The 25302-nt window shown below is 43.1% G+C and overlaps 2 protein-coding genes across 3 annotated transcripts; one reads left to right on the forward strand and one right to left on the reverse strand.

The window, feature by feature from the left end:
• The first annotated feature begins 1190 nt into the window (after positions 1 to 1190).
• On the forward strand, positions 1191 to 5786 carry LOC139577453 (eukaryotic translation initiation factor 3 subunit G). The gene is made up of 10 exons (XM_071404462.1): positions 1191 to 1365; positions 1452 to 1498; positions 1838 to 1926; positions 2059 to 2118; positions 4093 to 4197; positions 4385 to 4577; positions 4697 to 4816; positions 5105 to 5241; positions 5432 to 5538; positions 5697 to 5786. The coding sequence occupies exons 1-10, from the start codon at positions 1343 to 1345 to the stop codon at positions 5710 to 5712; spliced, it is 897 nt and encodes a 298-aa protein (XP_071260563.1). The 5' UTR covers positions 1191 to 1342; the 3' UTR covers positions 5713 to 5786.
• Positions 5787 to 6285: 499 nt separating this feature from the next.
• On the reverse strand, positions 6286 to 23907 carry LOC139577459 (DNA (cytosine-5)-methyltransferase 1-like). 2 transcript variants are annotated; one of them, XM_071404474.1, is made up of 35 exons: positions 23680 to 23907; positions 22918 to 22960; positions 21909 to 22016; positions 21505 to 21754; positions 21175 to 21250; positions 20997 to 21087; positions 20862 to 20902; positions 20720 to 20774; positions 20548 to 20631; positions 20232 to 20341; positions 20006 to 20124; positions 19761 to 19853; positions 19483 to 19634; positions 19096 to 19283; positions 18705 to 18719; positions 18246 to 18429; positions 15012 to 15109; positions 14488 to 14641; positions 14210 to 14325; positions 13920 to 14121; positions 13616 to 13752; positions 12840 to 13019; positions 11889 to 12113; positions 11500 to 11692; positions 11281 to 11371; positions 11001 to 11135; positions 10558 to 10840; positions 8878 to 9019; positions 8552 to 8718; positions 8276 to 8453; positions 7660 to 7855; positions 7230 to 7393; positions 6923 to 7039; positions 6719 to 6827; positions 6286 to 6582 (listed from the first exon to the last, which is right to left on the reverse strand). In XM_071404474.1, the coding sequence occupies exons 1-35, from the start codon at positions 23724 to 23726 to the stop codon at positions 6530 to 6532; spliced, it is 4596 nt and encodes a 1531-aa protein (XP_071260575.1). In that variant the 5' UTR covers positions 23727 to 23907; the 3' UTR covers positions 6286 to 6529. The 2 variants fall into 2 exon arrangements, with proteins under 2 accessions (XP_071260575.1, XP_071260584.1); XM_071404483.1 differs by lacking the exon at positions 18705 to 18719.
• Between the last annotated feature and the right edge of the window lie 1395 nt (positions 23908 to 25302).

The following is a 25302-nucleotide window of genomic DNA, read 5'->3' on the forward strand; positions in this document are numbered from 1 at the left end:
TGTCTCCTCTGAACAGTTGATGTTGAGATGTGTCTGTTACTTGAACTCTGTGAAGCATTTATTTGGGCTGCAATTTCTGAGGCTAGTAACTCTAATGAACTTATCCTCTGCAGCAGAGGTAACTCTGTGTCTTCCTTTCCTGTGGCGGTCCTCATGAGAGACAGTTTCATAATAGCGCTTGATGGTTTTTGCGACTGCAATTGAAGAAAGTTTAAAAGTTCTTGACAGTTTCCGGATTGACTGACCTTCATGTATTAAAGTAATGACGGACTGTCATTTCTCTTTTCTTATTTGAGCTGTTCTTGCCATAATATGGACTTGGTCTTTTACCAAATTGGGCTATCTTCTATATACCACCCCTATCTTGCGGTCAATTTGCAATCTACAAATTATTTGTAATTCTGTTCTGGCCTCCCGACCTACCTCTCAAGAAAAAATTGGCCCGCGGCTGAATCTAGTTGATGATCCCTGCTTACGGGCATGTGACCCCAGTGTGTAGTAGTGTGTAGGAGGGAGGTTCCTAGGTGTGAGACGTGTGCAGAATGGGGCGTTAGACAAAGGAATGTGTAGCATTGGGGAAAGTAGTGGAGATCAGAAATGTCCGGTGCAAGAGAGGCAGGTTGAGGTTTCCAAGGTTAGAGTAGTTGTTATATGCTGAGGCAGGGAAGGAATTAGAGGAAGATTAGAGGAAGATCCCTCCCCCTTGAGGGATCCTGAGAGGAGTGGTGTAAATTGTAGATCTGTACCAGTACAGAGGGATAGGCCAACAAGTGATATATGTTTCAGTAAGATTGGATTTTTAGCAATTATAGCAATGGTTATCAACTGAACTGCAGGGATGTAATGTACATCGCAGAAAATTGAGGTTGTGGTGGCAGCTGCAGAGAGGTTTTTTTGTTGTGCGAGACTTGACGTCAGAAGAGTTACAGTGTGTTAAGTGGTGGTGTCTCATCCTTTCAGGCTGTTGGCCTGAGGTAGGACTAAATATATTTAAAAAGTGGAGCAGGGTGGTGGTTTATTTTTATATTGTTTATTACTGTTATATAATTTTTTTGTGAAGTGTAAGTTGGTAGGGTATTTGTTGATTAAAAAACAAATTCAAGCAAAGTATAAGGTAGTTATACTCCAGTCTAGTAACGTTAGGTGGCGGTAATTCAACATTAATTGGTTGCCAACCGCAGTTAAACCTCATCGAATAAGATTTGGTGCCCTATCGTTTCAGTTGAATTAAGTAGCCTTCAGACCCGTTGGTGGCGCTCTAGCTATCCTATTTGGTAAGCTTTTCAGTTTGTGTCGTTCGTGTATTTTTCCTTGTTCTCTGGTCGTTGCGCGCACAGACAGAATGCCGTCGATTGAATACGACGAGTGAGTTCTTCAATACAAATATGATGATTGTCGTATATATCATGTGTTTGAATTTTCAAATAGTGTGTGTTAATCCTTCTTTCTAGTTCCAAGCCCAGTTGGGCGGATCAGGTTGAAGAGGAGGGAGACGAAGGTAAGAAGCTGGCTAACATTAGCTTGCTAGCTAAACCAGGCGATTTCCACGTGTATTTTTTCTTCATTATAGTGGTTCGTTTCTCTGTCACACTTCGTAGACAGTAAGACAATTTTTGTGATTTGTCAGGGAGAAGGCTACCCCCCCCCCCCCCCCCCCCAACGTTAGTTGGCTAGCTAGTAACTAACGTTAGTCTGTCAGGAAAACAAAGTCTACTCGTCATACTGTAGTGTGCTTGCCTTAGTTGGTGGTAGGCAGCTAACAATCCACTAACAGACAGTATCGATATTATTGTTAACTATCATGACCTCATTTGTGTGTTGTCATCCCCACCACCAGGTACCCTACCCCCTCCAAAAGAAACCGTCAAAGGAAATATCAAAACCATCACGGAATACAAGATCGATGAGGATGGAAAGAAGTTCAAGGTACTTTTTGTTTTAATGCTCATCCAAATAGGAGAGTGGGTTTCTTGATTCCTTCCCACAAAGTCTACTGCCCCTGATGTCTGAATCAGATGTAACTAACCAAGAAATGAACATTTGTCATTTGTGTTATAGATTATTCGAACCTTCAAGATTGAGACTAGGAAGGCCTCCAAAGCTGTTGCCAGGAGAAAGGTCAGTGTTTTCTTTGGGAATTTAGCACAATCTTAACCTTTGTTGCACAACACCTCAGTATTGAGTTTGATAGGATTGTACATTAAGGGCTTGTAAGTAAACATTTCATTGTACCTGTTGTATTTGGCGCATGTGACAAATAAAATTTGATTTCTGTTCAGTATGGGGGGGTATAACGCCATGTCATCTTGTAACTGTATATCAAACATAGTGATCATAGATGTTGACAGTGTATATTACATGAGTCTTAGGATATGGAAATGTGAAGTGCCCATTTGGACTAACGTGTGTTTGGCTTGCTTGTATGACATCAGTGGTATTTACTATAATCCGTAACGTCTCATCTTTCACAAAACACATAGAGCCTCGTAATTTACAGCATTTCCCTCACTCAGACAAAACAATTCTAAATTTACCCAATTAGCGGGATGGATGGGAGCAACTTCTTGTCACACGCAGTGCTCAAGTTCAGAACCGCTGTCAGTCAAAACCCATACAAAGCTGTGAGGAGACCCTGAGCTCTGACGTCGTGCATAGCATGCTATTGTACAACCACTGCCTCCAAATCTGCCATTTCCCATCCATATACAGGTACAAGGGTTAACCAACAATGCAATTTTAAGAAAAAAAAAGAAATATAACAAATAATTAAGGAGCAACAGTAAAATAACAGTAGCGAGGCTATATACAGGGGGCTCCGGTACAGAGTCAATGTACAGGGGCACTGGTTAGTCGAGGTAATATGTACATTTAGGTAGAGGTAAAGTGACTATGCATGGATAATAAACAGAGTAGCAGCAGTGTAAACATGGGGGGTGGGGTAGGGATAATGCAAATAGTCTGGGTAGCCATTTAATTAACTGTTCAAGAGTCTTATGGCTTGGGGGTAGAAGCTGTTTAGAAGCATTTTTTACCTAGACTTGGCGCTCCGGTACTGCTTGCTGTGCAGTAGCAGAGAGAACAGTCTATGACTAAGGTGGCTGGAGTCTTTGACAATTTTTAGGGCCTTCCTCTGACACACCCATAAAATTGCCAAGGACTCCAACCACCCTAGTTATAGAATGTTTTCTCTGCTACCGCACGGCAAGTGGTACCGGAGCGCCAAGTCCAGGTCAAAAAGGCTTCTTAACAGCTTTACCTGAGTTTGTTTGTTGGGTATTGTGAAGAAGATTTGCTGCTGAATACGCATCTGAATGCACTCATGACACAAATTACGATTGGCTTCTCTGAATTGCCTTGTGAAAGCCTAACATTAAGATCATATTTTATCATTTTTCTATTCATGTTAGCAATAGAACAAGCTTTCAAATGATGCCCATCTGACCCAGATTGTGATTTATAATGGACTGTTTTTGTATTGCGTAAACGTCAACAGTAATTGGGTAAAGGCAGGGATGCAGAGCGGTGTTCCAAACAAAGTAACTGCAAGTGTGCTTCCTCTAGTTCCTCAACGGCACAGATAGGAGAGCTCAAAAAAGCACCTTTTATAGTTGAATAATCTTCTTTGAGTCATAAAATTGCTTAGGAACTGTTCACACTTTGGAGAGGTGTGGCCACTTGAAAACACCAGTTAGACCTCACTCAAACCCTCGTCATTTTTTTGTTCTTTGTTGCACCTACCCCAAATGTTCCACACATATTCTTTGTTACTGAATCTATCCAGAATATTTTCAGATTTCGTTATCAACAAATGCGTCAAAAAGTACAGTACATTTAAAATGCACATAAAATCAACAGTGTAATGTTTGGATTCAGTTGTGTGTCAGGTGAACTGTTGTCATCACCTTTAGTCTGATCATTTCCCCATAATCTCCAAAAGTATTTTCTTTCAGTTGCTGCCATGGTCATGCATATCCTTATTCACATTTCAATTTAGCCCTATCCATATAGGCCAATTCTCACGAGTGTAAGGGGTTAAAAAATTGAAGATATTTTGATTTGACTTAACATTGCTTTTCTATCCCCGCCAATCAGAACTGGAAGAAGTTTGGCAACTCAGAGTATGACCCACCAGGTCCCAATGTTGCTGATACCACAGTCAGTGATGATGTCTTTATGGTGTTCATCTCTAGCAAAGAGGTGAGGAGCCACTGAGAGAAGCTGATCTAGTATTGTTCTCTTTGAGCCATCAGAGATCTCCTCTTCAGTCGCAACAATCCACCAGTTCATTTGTTTTTGTATGATGTAGTTAAATGATCCTAATTGTCACCTTTTAGTACTGTTATAAATCGGTGATGATATGTAATAACCTGAATCCTTCTCTCAGGACCTGAATGCCCAAGATGTGGAAGAGGACCCCATGAACAAGCTGAAGGGACAGAAGATAGTGTCCTGTCGAATCTGTAAAGGAGACCATTGGACCACCCGCTGCCCCTACAAGGACACTCTTGGCCCCATGCAGAAGGAGCTGGCCGAGCAGCTGGGCCTGTCCACTGGAGACCCGACGAAGACTGCAGGAGGTATTGTCATAATTGCCCATAGCTTAGAAGTTATATTGGGCTGTAAATGTACACAGTCATGATTGTGGCTAATGATTTTGTTAAATTGACATCACTGATGGATATATACTTTGTTTCAGACGAGCCTGAGCCAGCCGCACCAGCCGCAGGGAGCAAAACGGGGAAGTATGTGCCCCCCAGCCTGAGGGACGGCAGCACACGTAGAGGAGAGTCTATGCAACCCAATCGCCGTGGTGCATGTACGTATGATTCAACTCTTCCACTCAGTTTTCTAGAATAAGGAGCATACTAGTCTATGGAGTCACCAGACCTTAACACCGTAGTCTCGTTTGAGAAGTATTTTGATGTCTGGACAACACTCATGGTCCTGGTTCAGCATGGAGCAGTCCAATCAGAGTGATTTAAAACATTTTTCCTCTTGATTTCATTTGGGGAATTCCAACAAAGCCAGGCATTTTGGTAAGATGCCTAAACGGCTGGGGGTGGGATAACACAAACCCAGACCTAAACTGTCTATCCTTCCACAGCTGATGACAACGCCACCATCCGTGTGACCAACCTGTCTGAGGACACCCGTGAGACGGATCTGCAGGAGCTCTTCAGGCCGTTTGGCTCAATTTCCAGGATCTACCTGGCCAAGGACAAAAACACAGGCCAGTCCAAGGTGAGTACAGCAGTAGAAGTTCAAATGGCTACTAGTTTAGAAGTAGTGTATACATAACCATTAACTTGCTTGTGCAGGGTAAAGAGTAATTGAAAATTGCGGGAGCATTTACAGGTCTTTCAGAAGTTCAACTGGTTGGTTTGGTTTATTTTGAAATAGTTTGCCTTCTTACCGCCTCTTTGTCCTTCAGGGCTTTGCCTTCATCAGTTTCCACCGCAGGGAGGATGCAGCCAGAGCCATCGCAGGAGTGTCAGGATTTGGATACGACCATCTTATCCTCAATGTGGAATGGGCCAAGTGAGTATTGTTTGACTTGTGATGAGCGATTTAATGTCAGATGGAGCACTCGTATGCATTGAAAGGCTAATCAGTGGCTGTTTAGAATCTAGACGCTTCACTAAATTGCATCGGATTCATTTACTGATTTTATTCAACCATCTTTTCTCCCCTCCCAGACCATCAAACAACTGAGATGGCAATGACATTTCAGGAGGAATGCCAGATTTCATTCATGTAGCTCTGAATAAAGACTTGTCAATCCCTGACTACGTAGCACTTGTTTGTATGTAAATCCAAACTTCTACAGAATATAAACTTGGAATGACTCATGACTTCAATTTGGGGGGGTGGGGGCAGATCAGGCTAGAGGTAATTGCTGCCTAAATAACATTGTAAATATGAGCGTGGGGGGACCACGTCAATGCACCTCCCAACCGGTAAATAGTCTATCCCTGAGCTCATACTTCAAGGTAACTACCTAACAGCATGTTTTCCATTATTTCCCCTAGTCATGAACAAATAAGGGCATTTAGAAGTCTGTTGCTCACTGCCAAGGAGGGGACAACATTTGACCATTCTACATGGGAACCTAATTTTTACCCATTGAATAGAATGTTATCAGATACTGTAGGTCACTAGTTAATTGCTTATGTCCCATCAAGCGCCATGAGTTACTACATGCCACTTTGGGTATGCACTGATCGCTGCCGTTAAAAATAAGACATTGATGTACTGAAGGCCAAGAAGGTTACAAGGAGGAGGAACTGCCATTTAAGAGCTTTATTTGAAATATTACAACATATAAAAACTACATACGATTCACTTTCCAAGCAGATATTTGCAAATACACAGTTAAAATCACATTTAGACAATCATAAACATGGAATGGTACTGCAGACTGGCCAGCTCATTTAAAAAATATGAGGATCTCCTGTGGCTTAGTGGGCTTCAGGATCTCCAGGGAATTTGATGATTCTCAGTGGAAAGGGGATTGAGATAGGGCCAGGCACTAGTCCGACACCATCTTCTCCTGCTTGAGGTTCTCTTCCTGCTTCCCGTTCTCTGAGGGAGGAAAATGACATAGTATGGATACTGATGACATGCTTCCCACCCACATTAAAGCCACTATCAGTAATTCATCAAAATGCCCAAATGAGCAGTGGTAACTACTACAGGATGCACTTTGAGCAGGCCTAACCTTTCTCATTCTCTTTTGTATTGCCATTCTCCTTGATTCGCTCTAGGACACACTTCTTGACCTCTAGTCCAATGGCTCTGGAGAGTGGTGGAGGAACAGCATTGCCAACCTGGGAGGGGGGGGGGAACAAACAGTGTCACTCAAAGGCATTTTCTGGGAGGGGATTAAATTCCTGATGGAGAACAGAGAGACCACATCCAAAACCTGTCTGTGTTTGTCCAGAACATTTCCGAAGAAGCGGTAGGTATCAGGGAAGCCCTGAGAGCGAGCACACTCCCTCACACTGACCACTCGGTGCTGCTCTGGATGCAGGACACGACCCTGAAACATGACAGGACATTTAGTACCCAAAGCATCCAACATTACAGCTCTGCAGGAGCGGGACCCCAATACATTTCTGTAGACTAGTATTTACAACCACTGTACATGTTATTACATGGCTGTGTCCTGAGGTGAAATGTTCCTAGCCATTCATCAATTCTGCTAGAACTGGTACAGTATTAGATTTTACCTGCTTGCCCATGGGCTCAGGGTTGGTAACGGTGGTGCTGAAGAAGCCGTCCCACTCCAGCCTGCCGTAGAGGCCGGCCCAGTGGTTGTGGCGGTTCCCCGTGTGAGGCAAACACCAGGGGATCAGAGTGTTGAACTGCCTGTCAGCAGGGTCACAGGGCACCCCTAGAGGACAGGGTGGCAATCAGAACATGTCTACAGACAACCCCTTGGATTTGCCATCCAAACTACATTGGCCATCTGACCTGAAAAAGTGCTATAAAAATGAACAGCTTAAGACTATTTGTCAGAGTCATGAACACTCCAAGCACCCACTGTTTTAGCCAAGAGGCTTAACTGATTAGGTTGCTATTGTATAAAAAAATAAATGAAAATCCATTAAGCATTTAATAACATTTGTATGGCCTAAATATCCATATAAAAGTGAGTACCTCCTGAACAAGTACAAACGCCCCTCAGTGCTCCAGAGCTGCTGCGGCCATTCTTCTTGTCTGGGTGGGTGTAGCGGAGCTTCTTGGATGAGGTCCCGTCTCTCAGCCGGACCTCCATGTTGGGCAGGTCCCTCCAGTCAGAGCCAGGCGCCAGGGGGATGTGCCTCATACGGGCCGCTACAAGCGCACTCAAGTCCTGGGAACCAAAGAGTGGCTTAGTTTGTGTCAGGGAAAGCCATTGTCCACCCATCCTTGTGACAGTTCTCATTGCATCTATGGGGCATTGCATAATTCCATTTGAGAAGCAACGATTTTTTACTCCTAGTTCTACTTCAGAGATGATCCATTCCCGTTTTGATACACCCACGTAGACAGTCACCACGCACCATGAATTCAACCAATGTAGCAAGCATTAGAGGCACAACAAATCTGCTCTCCAAGTGTGGTACTCTCTGCTTCTGTAAAAACCAAAACAGCTTTTCCCTAAGCTGCACTGAAGTCTTAATAGCTGACTAAATTATCCAAGAGACTCCAAAGACCGAGCCACACCTTTGGCTGCTCTAACAAGTTACTGCTGAGCCACCAGGTGATTGTAACTATGAGGCAGCAGCTGTACCTTGCAGATGTGGTCTTTGAGGATGGGCTGGTACTGTGTGCCTCTGATCTGCCTCTGGAACCAGGACTGGGGCTCTCCGTTGTAGGAGATCTCCAGAGCAGACGCTCCGTTGCGGATCTCTGGCAGGTCAGACATGGTGTCCCTGACTGTGATGGTCCTGTACACACCGCCATTACCTCTGAAACAGGAAGGAACAATCAGAAACTAGACAACCCTTATCCTTCACATCACAAGCTATTCAACCACACGCTTTTACATTGACTGGTGGCTGATTACCGTGTGACGTTGCTGAAATATTTCTTGTCGTCCACCACCACGTTGAGAGAGCATGCCCGGGGAGCGAACACATGCAGGGGCTCTGGGTAGCGAGGAAGCTTCTCCCCAGGCGCGGCCGCCAGGATGATGGCCCTGCGCCGCGTCTGAGCCACGCCGTACTGCCCAGCCTGGGAAGAGTGGACAGCAGAGGTCAGGCTTAAGCATATCCCATTAATGACTTTCACAACATGTAGCACCATAACTAAACTAACATTGCGTAATACTGCAGACTATTGGATTTGTCAATCAGAAAGAAAAATGCCAGCTTAAGTTAACTAATAACTCACCTGAAGGACTCCGAATGTGCACTGATAGCCCATACGGACAAGACAGCGCAGAGTCAGTTTCAAGACCATGGAGCTTTTGAAGGAGACAAAGTTCCTCACGTTCTCAAGCAGGAAGAATTTGGGTCTGTAGTAGTCGCAGTAACTATAATAGAATACACGTTAGGGGGAAAGTATAACTACACAGCAACCACCTAAACAAGCTTCTGTACTTGGACAGATCAATAATATATATATATATATCCATACATATACTTTTATATGTAAACGGGAAAATTTGTTTAACTTCTTATGGCTCGGGGCGCTATTTTCACGTTCGGATGAAAAGCGTGCCCAGAGTAAACGGCCTGCTACTCAGGCCCAGAAGTTAAGATATGCATATTAGTAGATTTGGATAGAAAACACACTGAAGTTTCTAAAAATGTTTGAATGATGTCTGTGAGTATAACAGAACTCATACGGCATGCAAAAACCTGAGAAAAAATCCAACCAGGAAGTTGGAAATCTGAGGTTTGTAGGTTCAAGTCTTTGCCTATCCAAGATAGTATAAATTTGGTCCGATTGCACTTCCTAAGGCTTCCACTAGATGTCAACCGTCTTTAGAGCCTTGTTTCAGGCTTCTACTGTGAAGGGGGAGCGAATAAGAGCTGTTTGACTAAGGGGTCTGGCAGAATGCCATGAGCTAAGTCAGGCGCGCGGCCGTGAGAGAGATCTCTGTTCCTTTTCATTTCTAAAGACAAAGGAATTGTCCGGTTGAAAGATTCTTAAAAATGTGATAAAAACATCCTAAAGATTGATTCTATACATCATTTGACATGTTTCTACGAACTGTAATAGTCTAGACAAAGTCAAAAGTTCTTAGTGCTCGCGCGTTTTGCATTTGGATTACTGGACTAAACGCGAACGAAAAGGAGGTATTTGGACATAAATGGACTTTATCGAACATTTGTGGAACTGGGATTCCTGGGAGTGCATTTTGATGAAGATCATCAAAGTGAATATTTATAATGCTATTTCTGACTTTTGTTGACTCCACAACATGGCGGGTATCTGTATGGCTTGTTTTGGTGCCTGGGCGCTGTACTCAGATTATTGCATGGTGTGCTTTTGCCATAAAGCTTTTTTGAAATCTGACAGCGGTTGCATTAAGGAGAAGTATATCTTTAATTCCATGCATAACACTTGTATTTTCATCAACATTCATGATGAGTATTCCTGTAAATTGATGTGGCTCTCTGCAAAATCACCGGATGTTTTGGAGGCAAAACATAACACGCCAATGTAAACTGATATTTTTGGGTATAAATATGAACTTTATCAAACAAAACAGATGTATTGTGTAACATGAAGTCCTATGAGTTCCATCTGATGAAAATCAAAGGTTAGTGATTCATTTTCTCTATTTCTGCTTTTTGTGACTCCTCTTTGGCTGGAAAATGGCTGTGTTTCTGTGACTAGGCGCTGAACTAACATAATCAGATGGTGTGCTTTCGTCGTGAAGCCTTTTTGAAATCGGACACTGTGGTGGGATTAACAACAAGTTTATCTTTAAAATGGTGTATAATACTTGTATGTTTGAGGAATTTTAATTATGAGATGTTTGAATTTGGCGCCCTGCACTTTCACTGTCTGTTGTCAAATCGATCCCGTTAACTTCTTACGGCTGAAATCCCGTTAACTGACCTGAGATAAGACACCACCAGAGAGTTTTTGAATTTGGAGTAGGTTCTGGAGTTGAAGCGGTTCATGCCGCTGAAGCCTTGACAGGGAGGGCCTCCACACAGCATCTCCACGTCTCCCTTCTGGGGCAGCCGCTGGCCCAGGGAGTTAGTCTTCTCTCCAGACATCACCAGCTTTAGCAGCACATTGCAGTCCTCTGTAAAAACTGTGGTGCCCGGGTTGTTCAGTCTGAATGCCTGGGCTGCTGGGTCCCACATCTCGATGGCCCACAGAGTCTCAGCGATACCTGACAGGTAGAAGCAACAACAAATTGCAGTCACTATGTGGCCTGACAAACACTTAACTTCACTTTTGTAAGAGATTCTACCTGTATATTAAAAAAGTTCCCTCGTGGTCACCCACAACGTAGACATTTCCCAAGCTGTTGAAGTGAAGAAACTACTAACCAGCTTGGTGGAAGCCTTCAGAGAGCCCACCGCAGCCAGAGAACACGTCCAAGGTACGCAGCTTGGGCACCTTGGGGTCCTGAGGCTCCTGGTCTGGAGGCTCCTGAGCAGAAGACGACATCCCTTTGCCTTTACCTGGAGGGCAGGGGGTTTGGAGCCACAGTTACAACAGTAGTCAGAGAAGCCTCATGACAAGCCTAAACCTCTAATAGGCAAGAGGACATTTCAAAAGGAGAGAACTATGTGACTGGCAATAAGTACCACAGAGGAGAGTAGTTACCTTTGCCCTTCCCTTTCCCCTTGCCCTTGTTCACAGCAGAGCGGGCATGGTTGGGTGGGTCCTCAAAGCTCTTGGACTTGGCATTATAAGCCTTTGGGTTAGAAGGCGACTGATATTACCATCTTGAGCAAACTTCCTCGAACGAGCATCTCAGCTACTTAGCATGCAATAATAATAATATGGGAAGTTAAAGTTGCTTCTCATCTAGTCCAGCCTCACCTCAAGGAAGTAGAATCGGTCAGGTCCACCTGAGGAGAAGTCCTGAACGGTCTCATTCAGGTCCTCTCCGTACTCCACACGACACCGGCCCAGCACCGCTGACATGTTGACTGTCACTTCCTCGTCACTCCAGTACAGCTGGTTGATGTCTGTGTGGTAACCTGCCTTCGCCCCCTTGTGAGTGTTCTCAGGCCTGACAGAGGGTGAACATTAAGAGTACAGTAAAACCACAGAATACAGACATGCAGATATTGGCACCAGTTCACATCCCTTACAGTGAAGATGCATTTCAGGCCAAAATTCTCATTGTACAAAAGTTACTAAATTTGGCATGGATCCAAGGGGTCCTTCTTTGCAGTTCTACCATGACATTTGACTTGGGTGCTCACCTGTAGAACTTGTACAAGCGCAGTTTGACTTCAGACACGTCAGCCTTCCCGTTGCTGCGTCTGTGGCAGAAGATCTCCTTGATGCGTCCCACTCTGAAGGGCTCAGGGGCATCCAGGTTGGAGCCCTTGATGTAGTCTGAATGCTTCCTGTAGTACTCTGGGTACAACTCCTCATCCACGTCCTCCTTCCTGTGAGGACGCTTCACTGGACTGGCTGCCTTCACACTGAGCACAAAAGAAAATAATGTTAATGTAAGGGGAGATAAAATATATTTGAAAAAGCTGATGTTGAATTTGCCAACACTAGGATTTGCCTAGTTGTCCCCAATGGAGACCATGCCTATGTAAGGCAGTGGTATTGAAACTTTCAGCAGGGACCCCATTTTTGCACCAGAATCTCTTGGGACCCACCCCTCCAAATCAATACAATTAGATTTACATCAAATGATCTTCAATTCATTAGATTTATCCCTTAACAGATCTTTCCCAAAAACATTTGTCTACTGTCCCATACAATAACATGTACTCTTAATTTGTGTTGTTGCGACCCCACCGCAATTACCCCACAACACCAACCTTGAATACCACTGATGCAAGAGAATCAACGAGGGGCTTTGCATCCTATGAAAATCATGCACGTGGAATGTGTTCCACGATGTGCTAGCGGAGCTGAACTAAAATGCCATGGAGTTGCATTATTTTCCAGAGAATGCTTAGAGTCCAGAGTTGATTATGCCTTTTATACCAAGGCTATAATTGAACACATTTACCACTAGAAATGTTTTCAACATCCACTGAAGTAGATAGCAAGTTTACAAGATCACTACATTAGTTGCCTTGGTGACCAAAACAGACTGGCTAGTTCAGCAAACCAAACCTAGCTTACCAATCAGAAACAAGTCTTCAACAATGCCGTGTATAAGCATCAGTATTCCTGGATGTTCCACTCACCTGAAGTTGTATGCGTCGGGGGGCAGGTAGCAGCTGTCTCCCACCCTGAACTGCTCTCCCTTCAGGCAGGCCAGAGCATATAAGGCCTTGGAGTCGTGGTCCTCGTCCTTTATGGGTTCAAACACCCGAGGTGTCTCCTGCTCTTCCCTCTCCTCTGCCCTACTACAGCTGGCACAGAAGCTGAAATACAGGGGACACAGTAACCCAAGACCAACTTACTAATCCTCCTATCAAAATGTCACACTTAAAAGGTTCATAGACATTGCTAAGTAAAATTCAACGACTGTCAAGCACTGAATTGTAATTTGAAGACCTCAATTTGTATTGAATTGCAGTATAGAAGAAAAACAGCATTACCACTTGACAAGCCTTTCCAAAGGTACTATGCATTGGAATTCAACATTTTGCCATTTGAGATGTAGGGTTTTGTATCACGTTTCTCAAACATAAAAAACACCCAAAATGTCCCTTTGTATGGCAAGCCAAGTTCAAGACAACATTTGATGTCATAATAACCGTACATGGTTTTACCGCAACACCAGTCAATTGAAACTGTAGGAAAGAAATGAAAGTCTACATCACAAACTGATCAGAAATGAAATCATTGGAGCAGAAGAGATTTAAAAAACCTTGGCTACAACAAATTTCAAAATAACTTTTCAAGAACCACACTGAGGAAATGTCAGCTTTATGGTATTCCAGTACTAGATTTTCAGAGCTCCAAATGTAAGTACTTAAAGCACTGATAGGGCTGTCAAAAGTCAATTATGACTCACTTGTACTTGCAGTCCTCTTGGGGTGTGAAGGTGGGCGGGGTCTCAAAGCGGGCACAGTCTCCTTCATACCACAGCTGGTAGAAGAAATTCTTCCCATTGTCATCGTCAATCACCTTGATGTCCTCTACCATGCCACCCTGAAAACACAGTGGTACAAAATACATCAGTGATGAGGTGCATTGAGTAGTAGCTGTATAGACAATTGGCATGGCAATGACTGTAGGAGTTGGAAAGACAGCGCGCACAGATCTGGGACCAGGCTAGCGACTCCGCTTAAAGAGCGATAAAGCCAATGAATTCTTACCTCCATGAACCAGCTGTCTGAGGGGGCCTTGTACATGACGTTGACCTTTCCCTCTACGAAGCTCAGCTGCATGTCTTCACAGTCCTCGACCAGGAACAACTCGAGAGGGTCAGAGGACTCCCCCAGCACAGTATCTGTACCACGGCAGAACCAGTGGGCATGGAACCACTTCCCATTGTTATCCTCCCACAGGGATGTGATCCTGGAGACCCAAGACAGTCAACACCTAACCCAGACAGAAACCAATAGAAAAGGCTAAGTCAAGATTCTTAAAATGTTATAGGACCTACCTGGCCAGGTAGAGTAGGATTGATGGGTCATCTGAGCTGACAGAAACACAGTCTCCCACCTCCAGCACCTCATTGTCCATACACACCTTCATGTAGTACTGCTTCTTCCCCGCAGTCTGAACACAGGAGGGAGAGGAGAGAACCTTTATCCCAAGAGCTGTTTGCATTGCAGCAAGTCAGTGAAATTACATACACATTTTTGATATTACAAGTCTGGTGTACTAAGGGATATTTTGATCAGTTTGAGGTTAAGAACTTCAACACTAAGGAGTACATACTTTGATAGAGTCTCCAACCCAGGTCAGCTTGCCATTGCTCTGCTTCTTAGTCTTGGCCTTGGACACCTTCTTTGAAGGGGGCTTTACAGGCAACAACTCTTCCTCCTCTATGTTCTCATCATCCTCAGCCTCCTTTACTGCCAGGTTGGGGCATCTGGTGGGGAAATTACATTGATAAGGGAGCCAATGATAAGTTAGCCAATGAGTTCAAGCCACCATACCTACAACATAAGCACCCAATTTGAAATAAAGGGCTGTGAAGATGTTCATTAGCTGGCTAGCACAGCCCCATTTCCAGTTCCACCCCATGGCCCAGTTCACACTTAGTGGCAGTTTAATTTTTTAAAAGAGAGTCTGGAGTTAGTTTTAAGAGTCTCAGAACTGTTTAGCGTTTTTCCAGAATGAGCTCATGGGAAGGAAGTGTCCTGGAACAAAATGGTATGAGTGTTCAGTTACAGCCATGGCAGGAACCATTTATCTCGGCAGCTAAGGGGGAGAGGGGCACTAAAGACCAGCTAACTTACCTCCTCTTCTGGCAAGCCTGCTTGCTGCGACCACTACCCCCGAACTTGATCATGTCCTTGCAGGCTGAACACTTGCCACAGTCTGGAACTAGGCAAACCTGGAGACAGAATGAGAACATGTGTTTTAAACTAGGGCATTTCATACCAAAGCTGCAGCCTAAAGTTACATCTAGACTTGGTTTCCTCTATCATAGTCGCTCCTCTTTCACCCCAGCTACCAAACTAACCCAGACGACCATCCTACCCATGCTAGAATACAGAGATGTAATTTAGAGAGCGGCAGGTAAGGGTGCTCTTGAGCGGCTAGATGTTCTTTACCATTCTACCATCAGATTTGCCACCAATGCTCCTTATAGGACACATCACTGCACTCTATACTCTAAACTGGTCATCTCTGTATACCCATCGCAAGAATGCTTATTTATAAAACCTTAGGCCTCACTCCCCCCTATCTGAGATATCTACTGCATCCCTCGTCCTCCACATACAACACCCGTCCCCAATGTTTGTACCATGTGTTGCTGCCATGCTGTGTCGTCTTAACCTCTCTTGGGTGGGGGCAGTATTTTCACGTCCGGACGAAAGCGTGCCCAAAGTAAACTGCCTGTTACTCAGGCCCAGAAGCTAGGATATGCATATAATTGGTAGATTTGGATAGAAAACTCAAAAGTTTCTAAAACTGTTAAAATAATGTCTGAGTATAACAGAACTGATATGGCAGGCGAAACCCCGAGGACAAACCCCCCCCCCCCAAAAAGAAATTCAGCCTACCACTGTTAAACTTCTTATGGCTGCAGGGGCAGTATTGAGTAGCTTGGATGAAAGGTGCACAGAGGTGCCCAGAGTAAACGGCCTGCTCCTCAGTCATAGTTTCTAATATATGCATATTATTATTAGTATTGGATAGAAAACACTCTGAAGTTTCTAAAACTCTTTGAATTATGTCTGTGAGTATAACAGAACTCATATGGCAGGCAAAAACCTGAGAAGTTCCACTTCCTGTTTGAATTTCTTTCTGAGGCTGGTAGATTTTCAAACAAACTCCCATTGAAATTACAGCGAGATATGGATGAGTTCACTTCCTACGGCTTCCACTAGATGTCAACAGTCAATAGAACGTTGTCTGATGACTAATGTGAAGGGGGGCCGAAGGAGACAGGAATGATTCACCACTGCCATGAGGTGACCACGCATTGAACACGCGCGTTCACGTGAGAGGCAGCTCTGTTCCATCGCTCAACTGAAGTCAATGTAATTCTCCAGTTGGAACGTTATTCAAGATGTTAACAACATTCTTAAGATTGATTCAATACATCGTTTGACATGTTTCTGACTGTTACGGAACTTTTGGACATTTCGCCACGTTATAGTGGACGCGCTTTGTGACTTTGGAATTGTTTACCAAACGCGCTAACCAAAGTAGCTAATTGGACATAAATAACGGACATTATCGAACAAAATCAAGCATTTATTGTGGACCTGGGATTCCTAGGACTGCATTCTGATGAAGTTCATCAAAGGAAACATTTATCATGTATTTTCTGGTTTCTGTTGACTCCAACATGGCGGCTAATTCGACTCGTTCTGAGCTCCGTCTCAGATTATTGCATGGTTTGCTTTTTCCGTAAAGTTCTTTTGAAATCTGACACAGCGGTTGCATTAAGGAGAGGTATATCTATAATTCCATGTGTATAACTTGTATTATCATCTACATTTATGATGAGTATTTCTGTTGAAACGATGTGGCTATGCACTATCACTGGATGTTTTTGGAACTAGTGAATGTAATGCGCCAATGTAAACTCAGATTTTTTATATAAATATGAACTTTATCAAACAAAACATGCATGTATTGTGTAACATGAAGTACTATGAGTGTCATCTGATGAAGATCAAAGGTTAGTGATTAATTTTACCTCTATTTGTGGCTCCTCTCTTTGGCTGGAAAAATGGCTGAATTTTTCTGTGAGTTGGTGGTGACCTAACATAATCGTTTGTGGTGCTTTTGCTGAAAAGCCTATTTGAATTCGGACACTTGTGGGATTAACAACAAGATTACCTTTAAAATGATATAAAACACATGAATGTCTGAGGAATTTTAATTATGAGATTTCTGTTTTTTGAATTTGGCGCCCTGCACTTGGACTGGCTGTTGTCATATCGGTCCCGTTACCGGGACTGCAGCCATAAAACAGCTGTCACTTTTATTATAAGGCAAAATCCTCCCAGATTGCAGTTCCTAGGGCTTCCACTAGATGTCAGTCTTTAGAAAGTTTCATGCTGGTTTTTGGAAAAATTAGCCAGAAATTGTAGGTGGCTCCCATTTTGGCTGTAGTGTTTCCAAGCGCGTGGAAGAGAGCGCGTTCTTTGGTATTTTTCTCCGGTAAAGACAATAACGATTCTGTCTTAAATTGTATAGTTTATTTACGTATTAAGGTACCTAAGGTTTGACTATAAACGTTGTTTGACTTGTTTGGAAAAGTTTACTAGTAACGTTTGGGATTCATTTTGTATGCATTTTGGAGGGAAACTGGGTGGATTATTGACTGAAGCACGCCAGCTAAACTGAGTTATGGATATAAAGGACATTATCGAACAAAAGGACCATTTGTGATGTCTGGGACCTTGGAGTGCCAACAGAAGATCCAAGTTAAGGCATTTATTATATCGCTATTTCTGACTTTCGTGGCGCACCTGCCTGGTTGAAATATGTTTTTCATGCTTTTGCATGCGGGGCGCTGTCCTCAGATAATCGCATGGTGTGCTTTCGCCGTAAAGCCTTTTTGAAATCTGACACAACGGCTGGATTAACAAGAAGAAGTAAAGCTTTATTTTGATGTATTACACTTGTGATTTTATGAAAGTTAAATATTTATAATTCTGTAGTTTGAATTTTGCACTCTGCAATTTCACCGGATGTTAAGTCTCTTTATGTAGTGTTGTCTCTTGTCGTGATGTGTGTTTTGTCCTATATTTTTAATCCCAGGCCCCCGTCCCCGCAGGAGGCCTTTTGGTAGGCCGTCATTGCAAATAAGAATTTGTTGTTCTTAACGGACTTGCCTAGTTAAATAAAAAAAAATATTCTAGAGTGCTACATGCTTCAATTATGAACGGAAGACTGTTCCAATTAGTTGCATAAGGGTTTAGCTAGTTCACTTGGCAGAAGGTTTGTACTTATTCAAAGTGCAATTAAATAAGGCTCCTCCAAACTCAGATTGGCACTTAGTAAATTACCTCACAGACACCACAGCGCTGGCGTTTGATTCCGCCATCCTTCTCATTCTGATCAATCTGGTCAGAGAAGAAAGTGTCAAAGATCTTGTAGACCAGCTTGGTGGTAGTCGCTCTAGTGGGCCCTCCTTTGCTGTCCTTCTCAATCTTGGTGGGATGGCGGATGGCCTGTCTTCTAGCAGCTCTCCTACGAAGGGAAAGAAGCAGGTGGTTGGGTGTTGGCCCAATGTACTAATATTATTATAACAATTGATTGCAAATGTAGTAATGCTGTGTTCAAGCTCTCGACAGCCAAAGCAGCCATGCTTTTAGTAGGCATGCAGCAGATTTATTTTATGACAAACAGCACAAATTGGGATGAGCTATACAGTTCACCAAATTGCTCTATGACAACACATTTTTTGCAATGCACACCAAACAAGCCATGGATATATTCAGACCGAAGGGCTGTAGAATACCTACCAGTACAACAGCATGCTGCATTAGGGAATGTCAAGAGGAGTGTTAAACACCAGGGATCAGAGGGAACAGACAGCAGGGAGACAAATATGACCCCCTTATTGTCCCACAACACAAATCAGCATGTGACCATACACAGCTCTGATGGCTGGACCTTTAGCTTTACGGTTTCAACATAAAATGAACCACAGCCAAATTAGACTGAATTGCATCTTCAATCCAGCTACTGACAGACAAGTCTGCCATTTTAACTTCACACTAAGAGTTATGATTCTCTTCCAGCCGAGTGAGAAGCAGACAGCACTACAGGGGAAGGACAGGGGGGGGGGGGGGGGGTTGTGCTTCTAATGGCAAGTCTGTTGCAACATCAGATAATACCAGGTCCTATCATTACCTCTTTCCCAGGGTGACCCCAGCCAGCTTGATCAGGTCCCTCATGCAGGGGGTGACGATGATGGGCTGCTCGTCAGAGTCCCCGGCCTCGTCGTAGCTCTCCACCTGCTCCACCACGAACTGGGCGTGGCGCAGCAGCGTGTCCTCTGTGAAGCGGTTGAAGTTCAGCCCAGCAGGAGGCACTGTGGTCTTAGAAGCAAAGAAGAGCGGGCGAGTCAAGTCAGTGCTAAAGCCGATGTTGTCATGTGTGAAGATTTGGGCCATGTTCATTAGACAACAAAAAACGACCTGCATTTATCTAATAAACTTTAGTTGCATCATTTTGAAACATTTGGCACTAATGAACACGACCCTGGTCAAGTGTCTACACCAAACATTTGTAGTTCACCTCGATCTTGTTGAGGAGGTCCTCATAGCTGACGTCAGGGTTCTTCTGCAGGAACTCCACCACCATCTTGCTCATGTAGATCTTCTCCTGCATCACGGCAAAGATGGGAGCGTACTCCTCCCTGGGATCCATCAGGATGTAGTCAGCAAAGGCTGGAGATATAGAAGACGTCATCAGTTATAGGTCAGAGTCACTATATACACCATGAGTATAGGCATTAGGCTAATGTTTTAACATCCAATCCACTTAAACCTAAAGGAAACTCTTGATGAGATTACCTGTAGTGAATCCAATTAAGGCCTTCTCTCCTCCGTCAAAACCAGTGATCCACCAGGCGTTGATGGGACCAAGCTTTTTGGCAGGAACCCCACCTAGAAGAATAGCAGTACAGTAGTTAGCCAGATGTACACCACTCAAGTATACCTCACATAAAATGGTTTAGTAAAGATAGTTGATTTAGAATGGTTGGAGGAAAACATGTAAAGTATATAAACAGTTAGTGTGAAAAAGGCCAGGGCCATACCATCCATGCAGGGGTTGTCATCATAGATGGGCTTGACTGCACAGCTGAAGTACAGCTCAACGTTCTTCTCAATGAGCCCAGAGTCGAATGGACACAGGTGGCCACGCTTGTCATAAACACTGCAAAAAAGAACAGCTCACTTTTACCAAGGTGACCGCAAAAAACACGCACTAAAAAGCTGAAGCTGTATACAATTTCGATGGGACAGCATGAAGGGACCACTCACCAGAAGTTGGTAATCTTGTGCTGGGGTAGTTCTTCATAGTTCTCAAAGCCGTCTTCGTTTGAGTCAAACAGAGAAAGGCGCTCGTCTGTTAACATTTCTGGCTCATCCAGCTGTAAGTATACAAACATAAGCAAGAAAAGTCATTGTTTCATTGATTGTGCTACCAGAATGACAACTAGAATAGATCCATATTGTTTTACTCTATAAAATCCTATTTAGTGCAAGTCATCATTCAACAAATATCCAGCTGGCCCCAATGACACGTTAAAATAGCACCGTATCACATTTTCTGTAGTATTACTCTTGAGTTTCTCACCGCATTATCAGGATCTCCCTGAAATAACTTGAGGTCCGAGTCATCAAGATACTGCCTGCAGTCTGGACATTTAGGGGGTGGAGTCTGAAACAGGAGATGAGCATCAGTGACACTGACATGGCAACTCTGCACCAAAATTATATAACAGCGTTAGTGCAGGAATAGGCCTCACCTTAGCTGCAGCCACTGGCTTCATTTTCTCACTAGTGGCGTCCTCTGCAACTGGCCTGAGAAGAGAGGATGAGACAGTCAATGCAAATTGGAGGAAGGGTGTGGCCAATTGAAGGAAGGGGTTAAAAGGTGGAAGGTCTTACTTATTGTCTGGCTCCACTTTAAAACGCTTCTCTTCCTGTGTCTACAACAGAAAGGACTGATTAGGAGGTGCATTGATTAATAAGAGTAAATCACATGGTCTGAGTGGTAGGTGCCAGACAATAAGATCACCTCACCTCTTCCTCCGTGTCCCGCTCTACTTTCTCCTTCTCTTCCACTTTTCCATTTGTAACCTCTCCATTCACCTCATCAGACTTGCGCTTCTGACTGCAAGGGAGCAAGAGGAAAGTTTACTCATGAGCAGAATGCATAAGAACTTGAAAGGTTAAGGGAAACAGATGAGATCCTACTCACACTTTGGAGAACATTGATAAGATGGTCGGTTGTTTCCCGGAGACAGAGTTTCTTGTGACCCTGGAACCAGGAGATTCTGGACAAAAGTAAAGAAACAATGTTTTATTATTTAAGGATTTGGAATCCATTGCACATGCATCCATGTGCCTCAACACTTAGTCATTTCCCAAAATGTACAGTTCTCTCTAAAATGTGTTCGGTGTTTTACAAGTTGCTTGGTCAAACAATTAGATGGACATCAGAACCAATCTTTCAGAGCATGAGACATCCCAGAAAAGTAAGGGATACTGTATAGATTAGAAATTGATGTTCCCAGCCACTCCTACTCACTCTTGGGCTCAGAGTCTGACTTGCTCTTCCGTCCTCCCTTGCCTTTGGGGGCAGAAGGAGACTTCATGGCATCAGCCTCTTTGGTGTCCATGATTCCATCTTCATCCTCTTCCTTGTGAGAGTCACCATTTGCTGCAGAGCCATTTGTTTTGCCATTCTTGCAGTTCTGCTCCACAACATCCCCGTGTGAGCCATTCTCCACACACAGCTCACGTCCCAATAGAGCCTTCACCTTAGAGAGGTAGCCATCCTGAGGGGAACATGCAGGCCCTGGTTAAAAGCACAGCACTATATAGGAAATAAGGTGCCATTTTGGACAAACCCAAAGATACTATTTCTATGGAGTGAGTGATGGGCCAGAGTGAGTGGATTCGTTAGATTGACAGGATGCAGCCACAACTCACCATTGAGATCTCTGAACTCTTCATCTTGGCTTTCAGGCTGCTGAGCTGGTCCTGGGCATCCGCATGCAGGAAGTCCTGCACCAACTTCACCTTTTCTTTGACAAGGTCCTATGAGTTAAATAAACTCGTTTAAGACCTGCTTTGGAAGGTGCTACCCATCTAAGTTATTTTAAGTGCTTAGCCACAAGCGGTTCACTCGCTTACTGTGAGGAAGACTATTGGAGCATGAGGTCTGATACCAACAGGCTCAGAGATGGCTTGTAGCTACAAGCCATCAGAATGTTGAACACTATGCAGCTCTCCTCACACATATGCACTCATATTTATCTTGCTCCTTTGCACCCCAGTATCTCTACTTGCACAGTTGTGCATGTATAATATATATATATATTATGCACAGTTACCATTCCAGTGTTTAATTGCTACATTGTAATTACTTCACCACCACGGCCTATTTATTACCTTATCCTACCTCATTTCCACATACTGTATATAGACTTTCTACTGTACGTTTGTTTATTCCATGTGTAAACTCTGTTGTGGTATGTGTCGAACTGCTTTGCTTTATCTTGGCCAGGTCGCAGTTGCAAATGAGAACTTGTTCTCAACTAGCCTACCTGGTTAAATAATGGTAAAAATAATAATCCACACGATTGCATGCCACACACAAAATAATGCACAATGTAAACACTTGCCCTGCAACCCCCAAAACAGGTGTAAATATTAAACTACAGATTGTGCATTCTTGTATTATACTTGTGCTAAAATGTTTATTCTGAGCCATTTACTTCTCTTGTATTATTTCTTATTGCCAAGTGACATGCAAGTAAGCATTTCGTTGGACGATGTATACCATGTGTATCTTGTACATACGACTAATACAACTTCACATAGGGATAGTCATGATCGGCTTTATGGACATTAGTCAACGATGAAATAAAATAGAAAACGTAAATAAGTCTTTAGCAACCGAAACCAAATGTCCAACTTGGTAGTTCAGGTCACTCACCTCATCTGAGATCCCAACTTCATCTTTTTCCAACACCTCCAGTCTGTAAACAAAAACAAAAAGTGTTACCCACTTGCTACAATGACCTAAACACGAACATAGTCAAATCCAACATATCAACATGGCACAACTGGTTGGCAGGTCGCTAACGCTAAATGTTAACGATATCTAGCTAATTAGCTGGACACTTGATTGTGAACCTGACTTGGTTTTGAATTCCTATCCTAACTACTGTACCAAGCATCGAATGAAATAAGTCAGCTAGAGTAATGTTATCATGTTGTAAACAGACAACGTAGATAGCTAGCCGTTTTGAGTTGATAACATTTCACAAATAGTCGATGATAGCTAGCAAGCTAACAGTTAGAGCGATAACGCGAACGTTAACATTAGTTAGCCAACTAGGAAATAAAAACATGCATGTATCCAATATTGAAGTGAGAGGCAACAGCTGACATGAGCCAAAATGTATTATTTGGCGCCAAATTTATTCCAAAGCATATTTGGTACAGTTAAATAGCTAGACATGGCATAGGTAAACTGTGTGGAAGATGCTAGTTAGTTTCAGCGTGGCAAAATTAATTCGTCGTATTGTGCATGGAATGGTGGATCGTGTGATGCGGTGAGAATAAGAATACCACATGCCATGCATGTGTGCTTATTTGACAGGACAAAGGGTGAACTGAATGCATTGTGCTGTAAGCTAGCTAGCCGAACATGACAGCACTGCAACATTACATTTGCGCTAGCTTGTAACGTTACCTTTTCCTGACATCCACCGGCAGAGACAAGGAAGTATTGGCTGGCATTTCAAGTGTGAGCGTGATACACTAAAATATAAAATTCGTTTAGATTAAAAAAAACTAAATAAGAAAAGACAGCAAAGAATCGTTAAAACAATGTGCTAAAATCAGAGCTCTCTGAACAACAATGCGGCTAGCTATATGCAGTTCAGGCGCGCGGGCCGTCTTTTCGCGCGGAAACCCGGGCATTTTGGGCTTTACCATTACGTTGATGTATAGGTGAAACGCATGGAGAATATGGGATCACATTTCATTAATAAATGTATCGATTAAGGTTTTGAACAACTTTTACATTGATAGTTAAATTAAATGATACATCCATAGCATTGGCTGTTTGTTTCATAGTATGTCTTCACCTCTCTATGGAACATTGTAAATTGTTGACACCTCCATTGATTTGCCTACTACGAAACTACGTTCATCGCAATGTACATGATTTTTCGAGGGAAATCGAGGAACGATACAAATGCAATCGGATTGCTAGTGATAATGGTTGATGGTTTTTGTTGTTGTTTTTTTTACTTATCAGAGATAGACATAGCTGGCTTTATTAATGTATTTGTTATGGTGACCTGCTGTACAACTAACGCCTCATGTCCACGAGATGCCGCAAACTCTTTGCGTTCCGGCGGCTGTCATTCAACGTCAAAGGAGCATTACGAACGCTACGTCAGGGATGACGCACTAGGTGGTCGTGCGTTCTGAAACGCAATTTGGGGCGGCAGGGTAGCCTAGTGTTTAGAGCGTTGGACTAGTAACCGAAAGGTTGCAAGTTCAAATCCCCGAGCTGACAAGGTACAAATCTGTCGTTCTGCACCTAACCCACTGTTCCTAGTTTGTTCTTAAACTTCACTGCGCTACGGATACCGAATACGGGTTCACTTTCCAAAACAACCGCTGAATTGCAGGGCGCCAAAATCAAAAATATTACTACAAATATTTATAACCATGCAATCACAAGTGAAATATACCAAAACACAGTTGAGCTTGTTGTTAATCCACCTATCGTGTCAGATTTTGAAAATATATTTTACAGCGAAATAAATCCAAGCTTTTGTGAGTGTAGCTTTCAATGCTACATCAGCTAGCCCCAAAATAGCATGGTCACGAAAGTCAGAAAAACAATAAAATTAATCGCTTACCTTAGATAATCTTCGGACGTTTCCACTCACGAGACTCCCAGTTACACAACAAATGTTATTTTTGTTCGATAAATATTACTTTTATCACAAAAAAAACGCCATTTGGGTTGCGCGTTATGATGAGAAAACTACAGCCTCGTTCCGGTCCGGAAAGGAAGATGAAAATTTCCAAACGTATCAGATTAAAAGATATTACTAAAAATATTTCTAATCATGTAATCAGAAGTGAAATATACAAAAACACAATTTAGCTTGTTGTTAATCCACCTATCGTGTCAGATTTTGAAAATATATTTTACAGCGAAAGAAATCCAAGCTTTTGTGAGTGTAGCTTTCAATGCTATAACAGCTTAGCCTTATATTAGCTTGGTCACGAAAGTAAGAAAAGCAATAAAATTAATCGCTTACCTTAGATAATCTTCGGGTGTTTCCACTCACGA

The sequence above is a fragment of the Salvelinus alpinus genome, chromosome 1, assembly GCF_045679555.1.
Source record: "Salvelinus alpinus chromosome 1, SLU_Salpinus.1, whole genome shotgun sequence".
Classification (NCBI taxonomy): domain Eukaryota; kingdom Metazoa; phylum Chordata; class Actinopteri; order Salmoniformes; family Salmonidae; genus Salvelinus; species Salvelinus alpinus.